Genomic DNA, 14,344 nt, shown 5'->3' on the forward strand with positions numbered 1-14,344 from the left:
TATATATCATATAACTACAATTGATTGGTATTTCTCCTTTTAACACTGCAATATCCGGAGGTTAAGACTTCTATTTCTTGAATTGTTGTCACCCTTCCTCAAATCGGTAATCGACTTTTTAAAATTAAAGCTTCCATCTTTATATTAGTCTGAAATATGAAAATAACGAGTATATAAATTTAAGAAATCGTACTTACCATCTAACATTTGTTATTCTTTCTTGTTCTATTGCTAGGTAATTTTCAAGGGCCTTAATAATTTCTCTATCTGTGTCCAGCAGTTGGCCCAAGTCTGCTATTGCCGTATATACTTCTGTTTTCGCTAAAGGACATATGTATGAGAAGAGAAACGTGACGTTGATAACTAGTGTGGTATGATACTTCATAATCTGTATTACCTGAAAAAAATTAATTAATTGCAGTACATTCCATTTAATAATTAATTAATTGCAATACATTCCATTTAATAATTAATTAATTGCAATACATTCCATTTAATAATTAATTAATTGCAATACATTCCATTACACATAGCACAAGTATAACATAAAAAATATTCTATCTGGAATCCTCCAAAAATTTGAAACTCAAAATAAATTCTGATTAATAAAGGGTGTCCCAAAATTAACGCAAGATTTGAATTTGCCACCATTCGTGCACCAAAGTTCTGGCGGCTCTATTAAAAAAAACCATTTGACAGTTGAAAGTGTAGGACTAGTAATAATGGAGCATTATAAGATAGAACACCATGTTTTTTTGTTAAACAATATTTCAAAAATAATGAAAGTCTGGAGGCCACAGCTCGAAAATTTGAGAATAGGCCCCTAGATCGTGTGATTTAACACCATTAGATTTCGTTTTACGGTGTTATTTGAAATCAGAGCTCTATGCCAACAAGCTCAGAAGCAAGCGTGCATTGAAGGTGGAAATTCGCCGCTGCATCAAAGAAATTCAGCCACATTTAGGCAAAATGGCCAAGGGAAATTTCGACAAAAGAGTGCATATGTGCCAGTAAAGTTGTAGAGGTCATTTGCCCTATGTGTTATTCCCCACATAATCCTATCCTATGTACTTTACGATTCAATAAAAATATAACAATTTAAAGAAAAAAAACCTGTGTTTTTTTTTATTTAATTCAAATCTTGCATAGACACGTTGTTCTATCGTGTAACACTCCATTTCTACTAACTCTACACTACAGCTGTCAAATGTTTTTTTTAAAATAGGGTTGCCAACACTTTACTGCACAAATAATGGCAAATTCAAATTTTGCTTTAATTTTAGGACAATCCTTATTATTGACAAATTTTTCGGATAACAAATAAGAAATTATTAGTAAGTGTGATGATTTTTCATTCATTTGCATTTGAGGGAATTAAAATATTTTTATGAATCTAATTAATATTTATATAGAATACATATAAGAGATAACAAATAATTAACATTTTTATCATGTGTAAAAGTTCGGAATAATTCAAACAGATTTCACTCACATTCAAAGAAATTACCAAAATGTTTATGTGTTGCCATTTTGACTTTTACAAATTATCTTAGAAAGAACGAAAGAAACTTCTTAAAAAATTAAATACAGTTTCGAAAAATTCATTATATATTTGATAACATTTTGTATTTTTGTGATATTTGAAATATTACTTTAATAATATTATGAATGTTATTATTTTGTAGAAGAACAGATGTTAATTTGTAAAATTTTTCTTGTTTTATAAATTGTTCTTGTAAATGACATTTAAAAATGTTAAGTTGACATTAAAAATGTTTCTTGTTTTATAAATGTTATTTAAATGACATTTCAATGAAAATTGCATGATTTATATGACAATTTTTAAAATAAGAAAAATTTGTCTTATCTAAATTTGTAACAGAAACTGATTGCCTAATAAATATTTTTTGTTTCAATAAATAAAGATAAAAGCAGTTTTTTTATTGATCCAGATCATAACTTATTACATTGTTTATATGATACAAAGTTTCATTGTATTGTGTAACATGAATATGATCAATTAATACCATTCTCATATTATCATCGGTTTAGTGAGCATTCTTTCAATAATTCAGCGTTTTAATGATACTCACATAAAAAAATAGTAGTGTTTTATTACTAAAAGCAACCAGACTACCAATAAAGCCAGAAAAAATTATGACTAAAAAACGTTTTAAAAATAGAAAATAGCAATGAAAGATTGACTTCTCAACCATTTTTAGAACTGATGACCTTCCATTTGTTCGGTTTTCAAAAAGTTCCTTTAACGCATCATTTTTTTTTACATATTGAAAAAAGTAATCATGACTTCAACATATTTCGATATTGTTTCTTTTTTCTCTAACTTAAGATTAGGCTGAAACTAAATGTAAAATATCATTGCATAAAAGGAAAATGAATGTTTTCAATATAATGGAAGCTATGAATTAAATACAGTTGATATAAAAACAATTTTTATTCCATTTGATACTTGGAAGGAAAAAAATGTAATTTAGGAATACAAATGGGTCCATATTTAGTTTAAGGTCTAGATTTGAACTGGAATTCACAGTTTGCATACAAATGTGTGACTAAAATAAAGAGAAAGGGGTAAAAAAAAAATTGATTTTATATAAAACATATAAGAACAATAACTTCATTAATTTAATCTGAAAGTACAAAAAAAAAAAAAAAAACTGATGAAGTTTAACCTGCATAAAATACATTTGCAAAAAATATCATATCATAATTTATTTTTAAAAAAGTATATATTTTCATCTCATGCTTGACCACAAATAATACAATTCTCAAATGATGTAATGTCTTTATTCAGATATTGCACGTATGTTTGAAAATCTATTTTGAATTTAATGGGATGATAGTTTCAATAAACGATGCAAATATCTGTAGAATAACTTAGAAAAAAGAATTAAAAAGTATTCCTGCATTTTCTTAAAAAAGTAGATAGCTATACAAAAAAAAAAAAAAAAAAAAACTTTTATAATACACGGTTTCTTTCTTCTAGGCCTGGGTTTTATTATTAATAAAGAAAAATAGCTTGTGAAAGTCAGTACAATCAGCATGGCAGGTGTCTTGGTCTAGGAGTAGCGTGTCTTCACCGTGATCTGGCTGTCACGGGTTCAAGCCCCGGGTCAGGCATGGTTCTTCTTCCGTGAGGTGTCCCTAGTTGGCGCTACTGAAAAAACCAGAGACACTCCCTCGGCTTAAATCGCTGACAGTTCTATCAGCGGGCTTGTAAAGCGCCCTAAGTAAGAACAAAAACGATTGCGGATAATCATAATACAAAGCCACGAGCATTAAGTTCAATTCAGAGTCGATTTAAACTTTGAGGTTCCCATCTCCACAAGGGTCAATCAAGCGTGAAACGAGAGCTTATGTGTCAATAAGTATAATACTTCTATGTTCAACAGTATAGCCAAGGAAGTTAATAGAAAAAGATATGTTCATTTTAAGAAAAAAAATAACTTTATGCAATTGATTTTACGGAAAAAAATCATTACTAGAACTATTCATTTCTCTATGCTTCTTTAAAACTACTTATTCTCTCCAGTCAGGCAGAAAACGTTATAAACTATACTGCTTTAATTTGATTGCCTTACTATTTATTATTTTTATGAAATATCTTTAAAGAAACCCTTTACGCACACGACTGGAACTATTCACTTATGAAAAATAAATAGTCAAAAATTCCTATATATATGGGCTACAATAGCGTGACAAAAATGATTTCGGTTCAGTTGCAAATTTCTGTTTTTGGAGCACACGGATTTCGTGTGGCGTCAAGCAAGATACACTTCACAAATAATCGCAAGTTCTTTTTGTTCCGACAACAACAGGAATAAGCAATGATTAGAAATTCTAAAAATTGCCTTGTCACACATGATATTAATTTCATAGCGTGATCGGTATTACGGGAGTGAAGCGTAGGCGAAGAAAGAAAGGAAATTCTGATTGTACTTTTAAATGGTTTTTCATTGACTTATTGGCACGGACATCTGTAGTAAATCGATACTCTTAAATGATATTTAAACGCATATCTTTTGTTCCCTAACATGAACATAATATATCCTTAAGTCTCCTCAGGTACCTAATTTTTAAAATTGCTTTATTTTATCAATCATACTGTGCATTTTCATGTTCACTCATCCAGTTTCATTATAATCCAGATGCTTTTCATTCTAATTTTTACCTTTTTTTGTTATGTTATATGTATTCGCATTTTTTCAGTTTTATGTTTCATTTCAATGGATTTCTAGGGTAATTTTTTTCTTTTTTCTATTTTAATAAAATCCACCTACATTTATACCAAACCGGAAAGGTGTCACATGAGATCCAGAAACGGAGGTGTGAGGTTAAGTGTAAGGTATATTTGCTAATATTGCTTGCTAGTGCTTACAAGGCATTTACTTCCTTATTTAAGATCCATAATTTTAAGTGGGTGGGAAGACCTTTACTGTAAGTTTATCTAGCTGCTTTTAAACAATCTGTGCCGACTTTCTCATAGGCGTTTGGTTTTTTGCACTTGTAAATATCCTTGTTTATTTCATTATTCCATAAATGCAATAAACAAGAATATTTCATACAATCCTCTTGCTAACCGAGGGGAAAGTGAATCATTTTTTTAAATACATACTAATTACCTAGTAACTCTTAAAACTTAATCATCTTCACTGTCAAAATTATGACATCAATTTTTTTTTCTATTCATCGCAGGGCTTTTAGTGTGCAAACATGTTTGCTTTTTTCACTTTACATGCGATTTATCTGTTTGAGGTATTGTTTAGAATATTTTATGATTTATCCTCAAATAATAAATATAAAAATGAATGAAGAACATATTCATATGATCAATCACGATGTTAGAGAAAAACATTTTTCATATACAGGGTTAGCAAGAAATAAGTTACCCACTTCAGAGAGCTCTAAAATGCGTTTTATTGGTCCAAATGAGATAAAATTTGAACTACAGATTGAGATTATGCGCTTTACATTTATTAAATTAAAAAAAAATAGTACAAAAATGCACCTTAGATGGCGTTGTAATACACATAAAACAATTTAATATGGTTTATAATTGTTAAATAAAGTAAAATTAAAATTGCTCAATATGTCTTCCTTCATTTTCAAAAATATGCTCAAATAGGAAGACCATATTTCCTATAGATGACCGGAGTGAGCCCGCCGGAATATTAAGAATACGGCGCCGAATGCCGTCCTTCAGATGTGGTAGAGATGATGGTCTTTGACGGTAGATATTGTCCTTAAAATAACCCCACAAACAAAAGTCGCATGGGGTGATGTCCGGCGAGCGAGGAGGCCAAACTCCTGCGAAATGACGGCTGATAATTCTTGCTGCTTTGAAAGGCTGTATTAACAATCGCTTTACACGACGATCAATATGAGGTGGTGCACATTCCTGCATGAAAATGATGTCTTGAAGGCATTTACGCTGTAGAAGAGTTGGCATTACAAAATCCCTCAGCATATCATGGTACCGTTGTACTGTGATGAAACAGGTTTGGATTCCTTTTGAAGTTATCTCTTCAAAGAAATACGGTTCAATGATAAAGGTTGTGGATGTTAACTTGCCCATTGAGGCAAAAGTGGGCCTCATCACTTCACAGAATTTTCCATGGCCAAGTTGTGTCAACCACCATTCGAGCAAGGAACTGAAAAGTGCAAAAGTTTTATGGACCTCTAAGTTTCCCGTCCTGCAACCGGTACACAGACTTGATTTTGGATAAAAATTCAAAATCTGCCATACAATTTTTCGTACAGTTGAATACGGCATATCCAGAACACGAGAAACAAGTGGTATACTCACACTATTATGCGGCGAATGACTGCTGGCTTCAACGAGCGCGGCCACAACCGACGCTGGAAGACAGGATTTTTTTTTTCGTCCTCTACCTGGAAGAGTGTCAAGTTGCCCAGTTTTTTCAAATTTCTACATGATCTTGCATAAGGCACCTGGAGAAATTGGACCTTTTCGTATTTGCTTCATACGACGAAATTCCTTTAGAACTGCAAAAGAATGCTGTTGGTTCTGGTAGAACAATTTCACCAGTAGCGCTTTTTCTTGCAACGTAGACATGACGAACAGAGAAGAAATCATGTTCGTGCAGAATCCGCGTTCTTTTTTATCCAAAGAAAAATGGTAATAGACATGCGCTATTTCATATTTTCAATATATGCAAATGAATGCCATTTGCGTTACAGCGGCATCTATTGGTGAATTTTTGTACTAAATTTTATTCAATTAATAAATATAAAGTGCATTATCTGAATAATCTGTAATTCAAATTTTATCTTATTTGGACCAATAGAACGCATTTTAGAGCGCTCTCTGAAGTGGGTAATTTATTTCTTGCTTACCCTGTATGTAACCAACACAACAAATATAATCTAAATCAGTTTAAAAAATTCCAAGAAACGACAATTTTTTTTTGTTGATTTGTGCCATAAATTAATTGCTTATAAAGATACAGAATTTAAAAACTGTGGTATCAAATTATTTTTTTATTCATCACAGGGCTTTCAGTGAGCAAACAAATATTAATGCTTGCTTTTTTTTCTTTGGTTTTTCACTTTTCATGCGATTCTTCTATTTGAGGAATTGTTCTTAAAAGTTTTAAATATTTTATGATTTAGCCTCAAATAGTAAATATAAACTGATTGGAGATCATCTTGATATAATCATTCAAGATGACAGAGAAAAACACTTTTCTTATCTGAAATCAATCAAGGCATCAAATATAATCAAAATCAATTAAAAATTCCAGGCAACAACAAACATTTTTTTGTTGTCCTGTGTTATCAATTAATAGCTTATGAAAAATGGAATTTGCTAATTGTGGTATTAAATTGCTTTCTTATTCATCACAAGGCTTTCAGTGTACAAATAAATACTAATGTTTGCTTTTTTCTCTTTTCATGCGATTTTTATATTCGAAGAAATGTTCTTAAAGGTTTTAAATATTTTATGATTTATCTTCAACCAGTGAAATGATTTATGACTTTTGATCATTCAAGATGATAGAAAAAAGCATTTATCATATCTGAAACCAATACATCAAATATAATCAAAATCAGTTAAAAAATTCCAGGCAACGACAAAAATATTTTGTTGGCTTGTGTCATGAATTAATGTCTTAGAAAGATATGAAATCTCCCTTTATATTGGTTCTCAAGTCTTTTCTCGAACCTGTAGGAAATAAAATCACCTGATTCAAACGATATTTGCAATTTAAAAATCGTCTGCTTTATCTAGAACGCGAGCGTTTGAAGCAGAACCAGCAATCATAACAGTTTTTCATACCACCTGCCATTTATTTCGAACAAGTATTCCAGATTCAACATTCTGAAAAATAACCACACACATTCAGAATGATTCAACGTTTTCGAAAATATCAGCCTAGAAGCTTACAGACAGAGAATGCATAAAAGAATATTTTTATATACTATTAAATGATCGTTTTACAGGAAGTATATTTTCTTATCAGTTGAACGGAAATTGGTTAAACGTGCGTTTTACCTAGTTATGCATTTGAAAAATTCTACCTCTTGAGAAAATATCTTTTGCCATTTCTTTAGACATGATTGTAAGATAGTGGTTAAAAATATAGAATAGAAAAATACCTATACTGAAATGCATTTTTTTGCATTTACTAATAAAATGAGAAATCATATTCATGCCACTTATAATTCTTAAAATAGTTATTTTAATTTGTCAAATAAAAATGAAAATATTTATTTTGAAAATTTTTTTGGGGTTATTCTGAATGGTTGAAATTTGGTTAACGGATCATTTTAGTGCTTTTTGTGTTTTCAGCTGTATAGTTCATGATGTATATTATAAAAAAAAATTTTCTCAAAGGCTTCTGTGAATCAATCTTGAAATGTGAATCTCCAGTCTTCAAGTTTCTCTTTTGGTTTCGTGAAACATCTTTTTATAGTTTCGTTTCGATGTTATGATCTTTTAATAATCATCTCAACTTGAGCGAATTCGGTCAAATTCATCTTTAATAAAATGCTTTCTTTTATATTTCTTCAGTCTATTGAAGCAATAATAAAATAATGTTTTTTACGTTTCTTTAAAAGACAATGACACTTTTTACAAAACTATTTCAGATAGATATAGTTAGCTTACTAAATTAATTGTCATCTGAATTAATAACTTACTAAAAATTCAATTAATAATCCTCTGGAGAAAGTCATTATAACTTTTTTGTTATTGATATCACATCCTTTTTCAGTGAAGAAATATATCCTTGCCAAATGGCAGGAAAGATGGGATTTGTAAATCAATACAAGCTGCATCTATTAGGTCCGTTACTGCATTGTGGCCCATCTTTCCTAATCGAAGATTCGATGTTAAATTGACTTGCCTTTGAATTGGACATACATATTATACCCACAAACACTTGCTCTGTAAAGATTCAGTACCAATGTGTACAACATGCAATGAAAATCAAAACTATAAATCATATTTTAACAAAATGTCCTGATTTTATATCTTCTCATTTATTCTATTTTAAAACTACCATTTTAGACTTGAAGGACTTAGTAGGAGAGCGACCCTACCCAAATGTGTTCCTCTTCCTTAGAAATATTGGTTTTTTTATCCCTAATTTAGATTTTAACTCACGTTTTTACTAATTTTAAGGATATGACTGTCTTTTAAACTTTGTAACAGCATTTGTTTTTCATTTTCATTTTTTAATAATGCTGTAACCTTGTTTAAAAGTTTTCTACTGATATATATTACTTATTTAAGTCATTTTACTTTGTTTTATTTTTTAATCTGGTGTATGGCGCAGCATACCCGACACCAGCGTTTGCTTACCTAACTTCTTTTTTGATCTTATTAATATTTTGTGCGACCATGGTGTTGCAAAAAGTTCTAGTAGAGTAATGCATTTTTCTAATCGAATGTGGAAGAATAGTGAAACCAGCTGCAGTGCTTACTTTCAGCTATCCAAACAGAGTACTGATTTTGAATTGCCATTAAAAATAGAGGAATACTGTCTATCTTTGTCATAATTTGAAATTGACCTATCTGGTATATCAGCTTTGTTTATTAAACGTTAGAGTTCAAACAGTAGATGCTATTTTCATTTTTTTTCTTTACCGCTGGATTCGTAAGAATCAATGCCTAAAACTCGTGAAATAGCAATGGCCACCTGTCAGACGTTCGCATGTATAAGATGCAAAATGTAAAATGTGGAACACAGCATTTTTACATATACCTAAAGCATCAGTTTAAGGAAATGCTTGCAACTTATGGAAAATATGACACTTTATATTACTTTACAGAACGCATGAAGAATTCATATTTCTTTTATAGCTCATAAAGGTGCCAAAGATTACTTCTGATAAATGCGTCAATACTTCGATTGAAAAATTATTTTCATAAGAAGAATCTACCAGACATTACTTATAATGTTCCTAATTTTATTCGAGTTCAAATTAATTTAAGGATTTGAAACAAAATTTATTCATTTAACTTTAAATTAAATTAATCTAATTGTTTTTCACCATAAAGAAAAAAATCATCAATATTTCTTGGGATTAACATATTTTCTATTTCACTTCTAGAATGTTTCACTTAAATTGCCAATACATAAAAAATGAGGTGAAATAATAATTTCTTACTTTTTTAATAAATGATCCATCTTTTTTCATTTCTTTTAATGTAATCACTTCACGAGGAAGATTTCTTATTTCTTTTACTTGAATTCTTATTGTAAATTTGTTTTAATAATAGAAATTAATTTTATGAAATTTGGAAATTTCATCTTTAAGTTCAAAATTTTTAATGCAGTTAAAATGTAACATTTTTTCAGATTTAAAATAATCTATAAATATTAGCTAAATTTTCCGTGCATTGAATGATGGCATTTTTAACAAATTTTACTCTGTTTTCAATATGTTAATCTACTCTATTTTACACTATTTTTAAATGTCTTTTACTTTTAAATTATCATCATTATCTGTCACTTTGAAAAAAGATTCATGTTTGATTGTGAATTTAATTTATGAATGCATTCATTCTACATGAATCTGAATGCAACAATAATAAGTGATTATGCAATTCAACAAGCCTGATAAGCTAGCAATGCTGGGAAAAATCATCGATTGACTTGTAGTTAATGGCTAGTGTTGAGCAGAATTTAAAATGCAGTTGTAAAAGGTGATACCAGATGAATTATATGATACGTTTCTTCAAATGGTCTGGTTTCTTAGAGACGGGCCTCGAAATTTTAAATCTAAATCAGATGACGAGGATGATACCTGAGCTGACACCTCCCCCCTCTCCAAACTTCTACACCACACCAATGGGAGGATGAGTAAAGGATTGTTAATTATTTTCTTAACTAATTTTAAAATCTACTGAATATTTAATATTCGATGAAATGCCCAGAATAATAATAAAAAATTTCAACAAAATAACTATAAAATAAAAATAATAATAAAAAATGCTGAAAGATTTAAATTTATAACTTAACTAATGATCTTCTTCAGTTTAAGCTTACTATAGTTAAAAATCTTTTATATATACGCCTTATTTGATTTATAATTAGAAAAAGTATTAATTTCACTTGTTAATGACTATAAATAAGCTTTAGGATAAATTTCCTGCAAAAAATTTATAAAACTTCAGTAATTGAAAGTTCTAAAGATCAATTTTTTTTAATTTCAATTTTTTAAACTTTTGAATGAAATAATAATTGAAAAAAATAATACGAAGTGTTTTTTTAACTGTAAAAATATAAGATCTTTCCTCTGTAAAAATTTAAAAGTACATATAAAATTATTGTACATATTAAAGTACATATTAAATTCTGATACAATATGTTGTGTTATAATTGTATCAGAAATTTTCATATGTAAGAAATTTAGATTATTTAGTAGACTATATATGATATCTCATTACAAGATTTTTTAAGTCTGAAATATATATTTTAATTAATTTATAATTTACACATACACACACACTTATTTATATATACATGAACTAAGCACAAGACAGAAAAGTTCTGACTTTTGGCTAATTGCTCTGAACATATTCTCGATTTAAATAAAATATTCTTCTAGAGTTATCTATATATTCTAGAGAGTATCTATATATTTTAGAGAAAAAATTCTCGATTTGAATAAAATCTGAAGAATTCTCATTTTTTAAAAATTAAAGATAAATGATTTTATATTGAAATTGACTGAAAAGATTAAGAAAAAAATTGCAGACAATTAAGAAAAAGTATCTTATATGCAGCATCAGATAAACATTATAGAAGCAAACTTCAAAATTGCATAAAAGAATATAAGTAATTTATTTAGAAATTAAATATATTAGAAATATTCTTCACAAACTAATTTTGAAAAATTAATTTCTTGGCGATTCTTTTTCTTAACTTTGATTACATATAGAAATATTACAGTTGTCATTAACATTTGAATAATTTATGATTAGAAAACATTTGGCCCAGTAAAAAAAAAAAAAATCACTCCTAATGTACCTAGATTAATTTTTTTTCCAACTCAAAATGCTGAGTTGTATTGCAAAATTTTTTTAATAAGAAATATTCTTCGTTCAATATATCATTAGTTCAAAAGCAGCACATTAAATACATACAATATGAAGTAATTAGGCTTAAGTACTATGTAATTGTTTAGAATGGATGTTTTTATAAACTATAAAATATTTGGAAAATATTTCATAAAATATTTTCCAAACAGTTTTAATAGCCACAGATTGAAGCTGGAAAAACCCACTGCTTTACTAAGACACATGAAGTAGTTTATCATTGACTCAACTCACGACATAATAAAAATATAACAAAAATCTAGCAAAAATACTCACTGAAAGAAAACAATTTCTATATAAGGCTCTGCTCTATTTGAAGGTTGAATTTCTTAAAAATAGTGATCCAACGGAAAGAAAATGAACACGTTTTGCAAGAATTCCCAAAATTTTCGGAAGAGAAAAAGTTCGTTAAGTAGGAGAAGACCTCAGTCAGTGAAGAGAAGAGTAGAAAAGATGATCATCTCTTTGTTGCTCAACTTCATCATAACTTTTGTTTTCCCTTGAGAACGCCATCTGGTAATCATTACGAGAGTTAAATTTCCCCAGAACGAAAGTTTTTTGTATTCTTTAATGAAAATGTTGTTTAATTAAAGGATTTATTTATGAAAAGCTTATGGCTCTGCTCTAATCTCGAAATTTTATTTTTTTAAATTCTTGACTGTAATCTGAATAATGACATATTTTTTTTCAAACAAAATTATATACCACCAAATATTTTGACTTAAAAAGTTTTTTATTTTAATTTTCAGTTAAAAAATGTTTATATTCCCAAGTTATTAAGTAGTAAAAATATTGCTAAAAATTTATTATTATATTATCTCTGATAAAAATATTTTTGCAGTATATAATAAACTGCTATTATATCCATTTATTGATTGAATTAAAAGATCAGATTAAAACAAAAATATTTGACTCAATTTAGATTTTCCTTCTGATATTCAGCTTAAAAAGAATTGATTTCTATGTTATTAAAAAATACAAGAGTTATTGTTATTATAAAAAGATTTAGTTATATAGATGACCATATTTATGAATTATCTCTATTAATAATTATGATAAATGTGGGTCTATGTGTATTCTGTTTGAATGTGTTAGTATTTTATAAGCAAGAACGTTTAACTTATAGCCACGAAACTTGATATATATATATTTAATGGGGTGGAAATATGTTCCTAAGAGGATTTTTAACATTTTAATTCATTAAAAATTAAGCGAAATTTCCCCCCTAATGATTTTCACAAATATTATTGCACAGAAGCACAACAATCACGCTGATCTTTTTAAAAATTTAAATTCCAATTCAATTTTTTAAAACTCACCACGATATTTACAGAAAAATGTGCCTCTGTAAAGTATAGTCCGCAATATACTTTGGAAAATGGAAATTAGCATTTCGAAATGATATCTTTTAAATTTTAAATAATTAGAAACTAAGCAAAATGTTAACATTTTTGCGTTTTAACTTCAGTAAATATTACCGCACAAAACTAAATTTTAAACAATCTTAAAATTAATGAAAAAAGATTTTCAATGATTTTCTTTATCATACAATTTTTTAAGTATTTTTAATTAATTTAAAAAAATATTTTAAGAGTGTTTTACATCGATGTATTTCATTGTTAAAATGAAACATTTCTTTTTCGTTGTTGCTAGTAATATCACATTTTGTTTTTTTTAGATGCGAAAGATTCTTCCTATTTTTCCATATTGTGTAGGTCTCAGTATAGATTTGATATAGCTCAGTATAGCTCAGCACGCTTTTAATAAATTTTTCAATATTTTGCTGTATTTACAATTGAGGTTTCACTTCAGAATCTAGCAGTGATGAAAAATTCTTTTAAGTTCGCAATTTTAAGTACTACCTTTCTTTCCTGTTGTATGATTGGATAAGGTAGAAAATTAAAGATATACATATCACAAAGATCAAAATGATGAAAGGCTTCTAGAATAATATATCACAAACTGACCATTCCGACTCGCAGGAAGGGACACGGAAACACTTGAATGACCGGACCACCGCGACAGCAGCACAGGCGAGAGTTGCGGTTGAGTCCTAAGGGCCATCACCGGCCACAGTACAACTTTTCCCTTGGGGAGTACGTCCCGTCATCGATGGGAGGAGCTATACCCCTTTTCGTGTACCCACAGGGGTGGCAAGAACCAACCACCATACCGGAAGCTCCTCATCTTGAATTACGAGGTGCCCCTCCATGGGACTCTAAAATAACATATATCTATATCTATCAAAATTTGACGATTAAATAAATTTTGCTGAAGAAGTCATTAAGACCAAGTTATGCAAAATGCTTAAATGGAATTTTTCGCAACCATTACTTCCGGCTAGCGAAGCGCCAAAGGCGGATAGTAAACAATATATTGTAAATCAATCATTAAAATTATCTAAGTTAAGAGTAATATAAGCCATAAAAGTTAAGAAACAATAGTACAATATGATTTTCGGTAAAATGCCGATTGTATTTCATCCATTGACTTTTTCAATTTTATGGTTCAATGAACCTCAAATGTTTATATTTAATTCAGCATAATTAATGTAAAATTGTAAAGGTAATTGCTCTTCGTAAATTATATCTGCTGTCCAATTGCAAAGAAATTAAATAACATCATCTATTTTGGACAAAAAGTATTATTCTGCAGTGGAAAATCTAGAAAACTATAAAATGCTTTGCTGTAATTGACATCGCAAGAAAAATGATTTTTACTTTCTCATAAAAATAACTTGCAAAAAGATCATATTGT

The 14,344-nt window shown here is 28.9% G+C and overlaps 1 protein-coding gene across 1 annotated transcript in view; it reads right to left on the bottom strand.

Annotated features, from left to right (window-relative positions):
• The window catches only part of LOC129972916 (prolyl 4-hydroxylase subunit alpha-1-like), a 49,367-nt gene extending 37,331 nt beyond the window's left edge, over positions 1-12,036 (bottom strand). Inside the window, exons 1-2 of the mRNA XM_056087236.1 lie at positions 11,864-12,036; positions 198-397 (exon numbers count right to left, since the gene is read on the bottom strand). Coding sequence (XP_055943211.1) covers positions 198-385 — 188 coding nt within the window. The 5' untranslated portion in view covers positions 386-397; positions 11,864-12,036. The remainder of the gene's footprint in view (positions 1-197; positions 398-11,863) is intronic.
• Positions 12,037-14,344: the final 2,308 nt, after the last annotated feature.

The sequence above is a fragment of the Argiope bruennichi genome, chromosome 6 (assembly GCF_947563725.1).
Source record: "Argiope bruennichi chromosome 6, qqArgBrue1.1, whole genome shotgun sequence".
In the NCBI taxonomy this organism is placed as follows: Eukaryota; Metazoa; Arthropoda; class Arachnida; order Araneae; family Araneidae; genus Argiope; species Argiope bruennichi.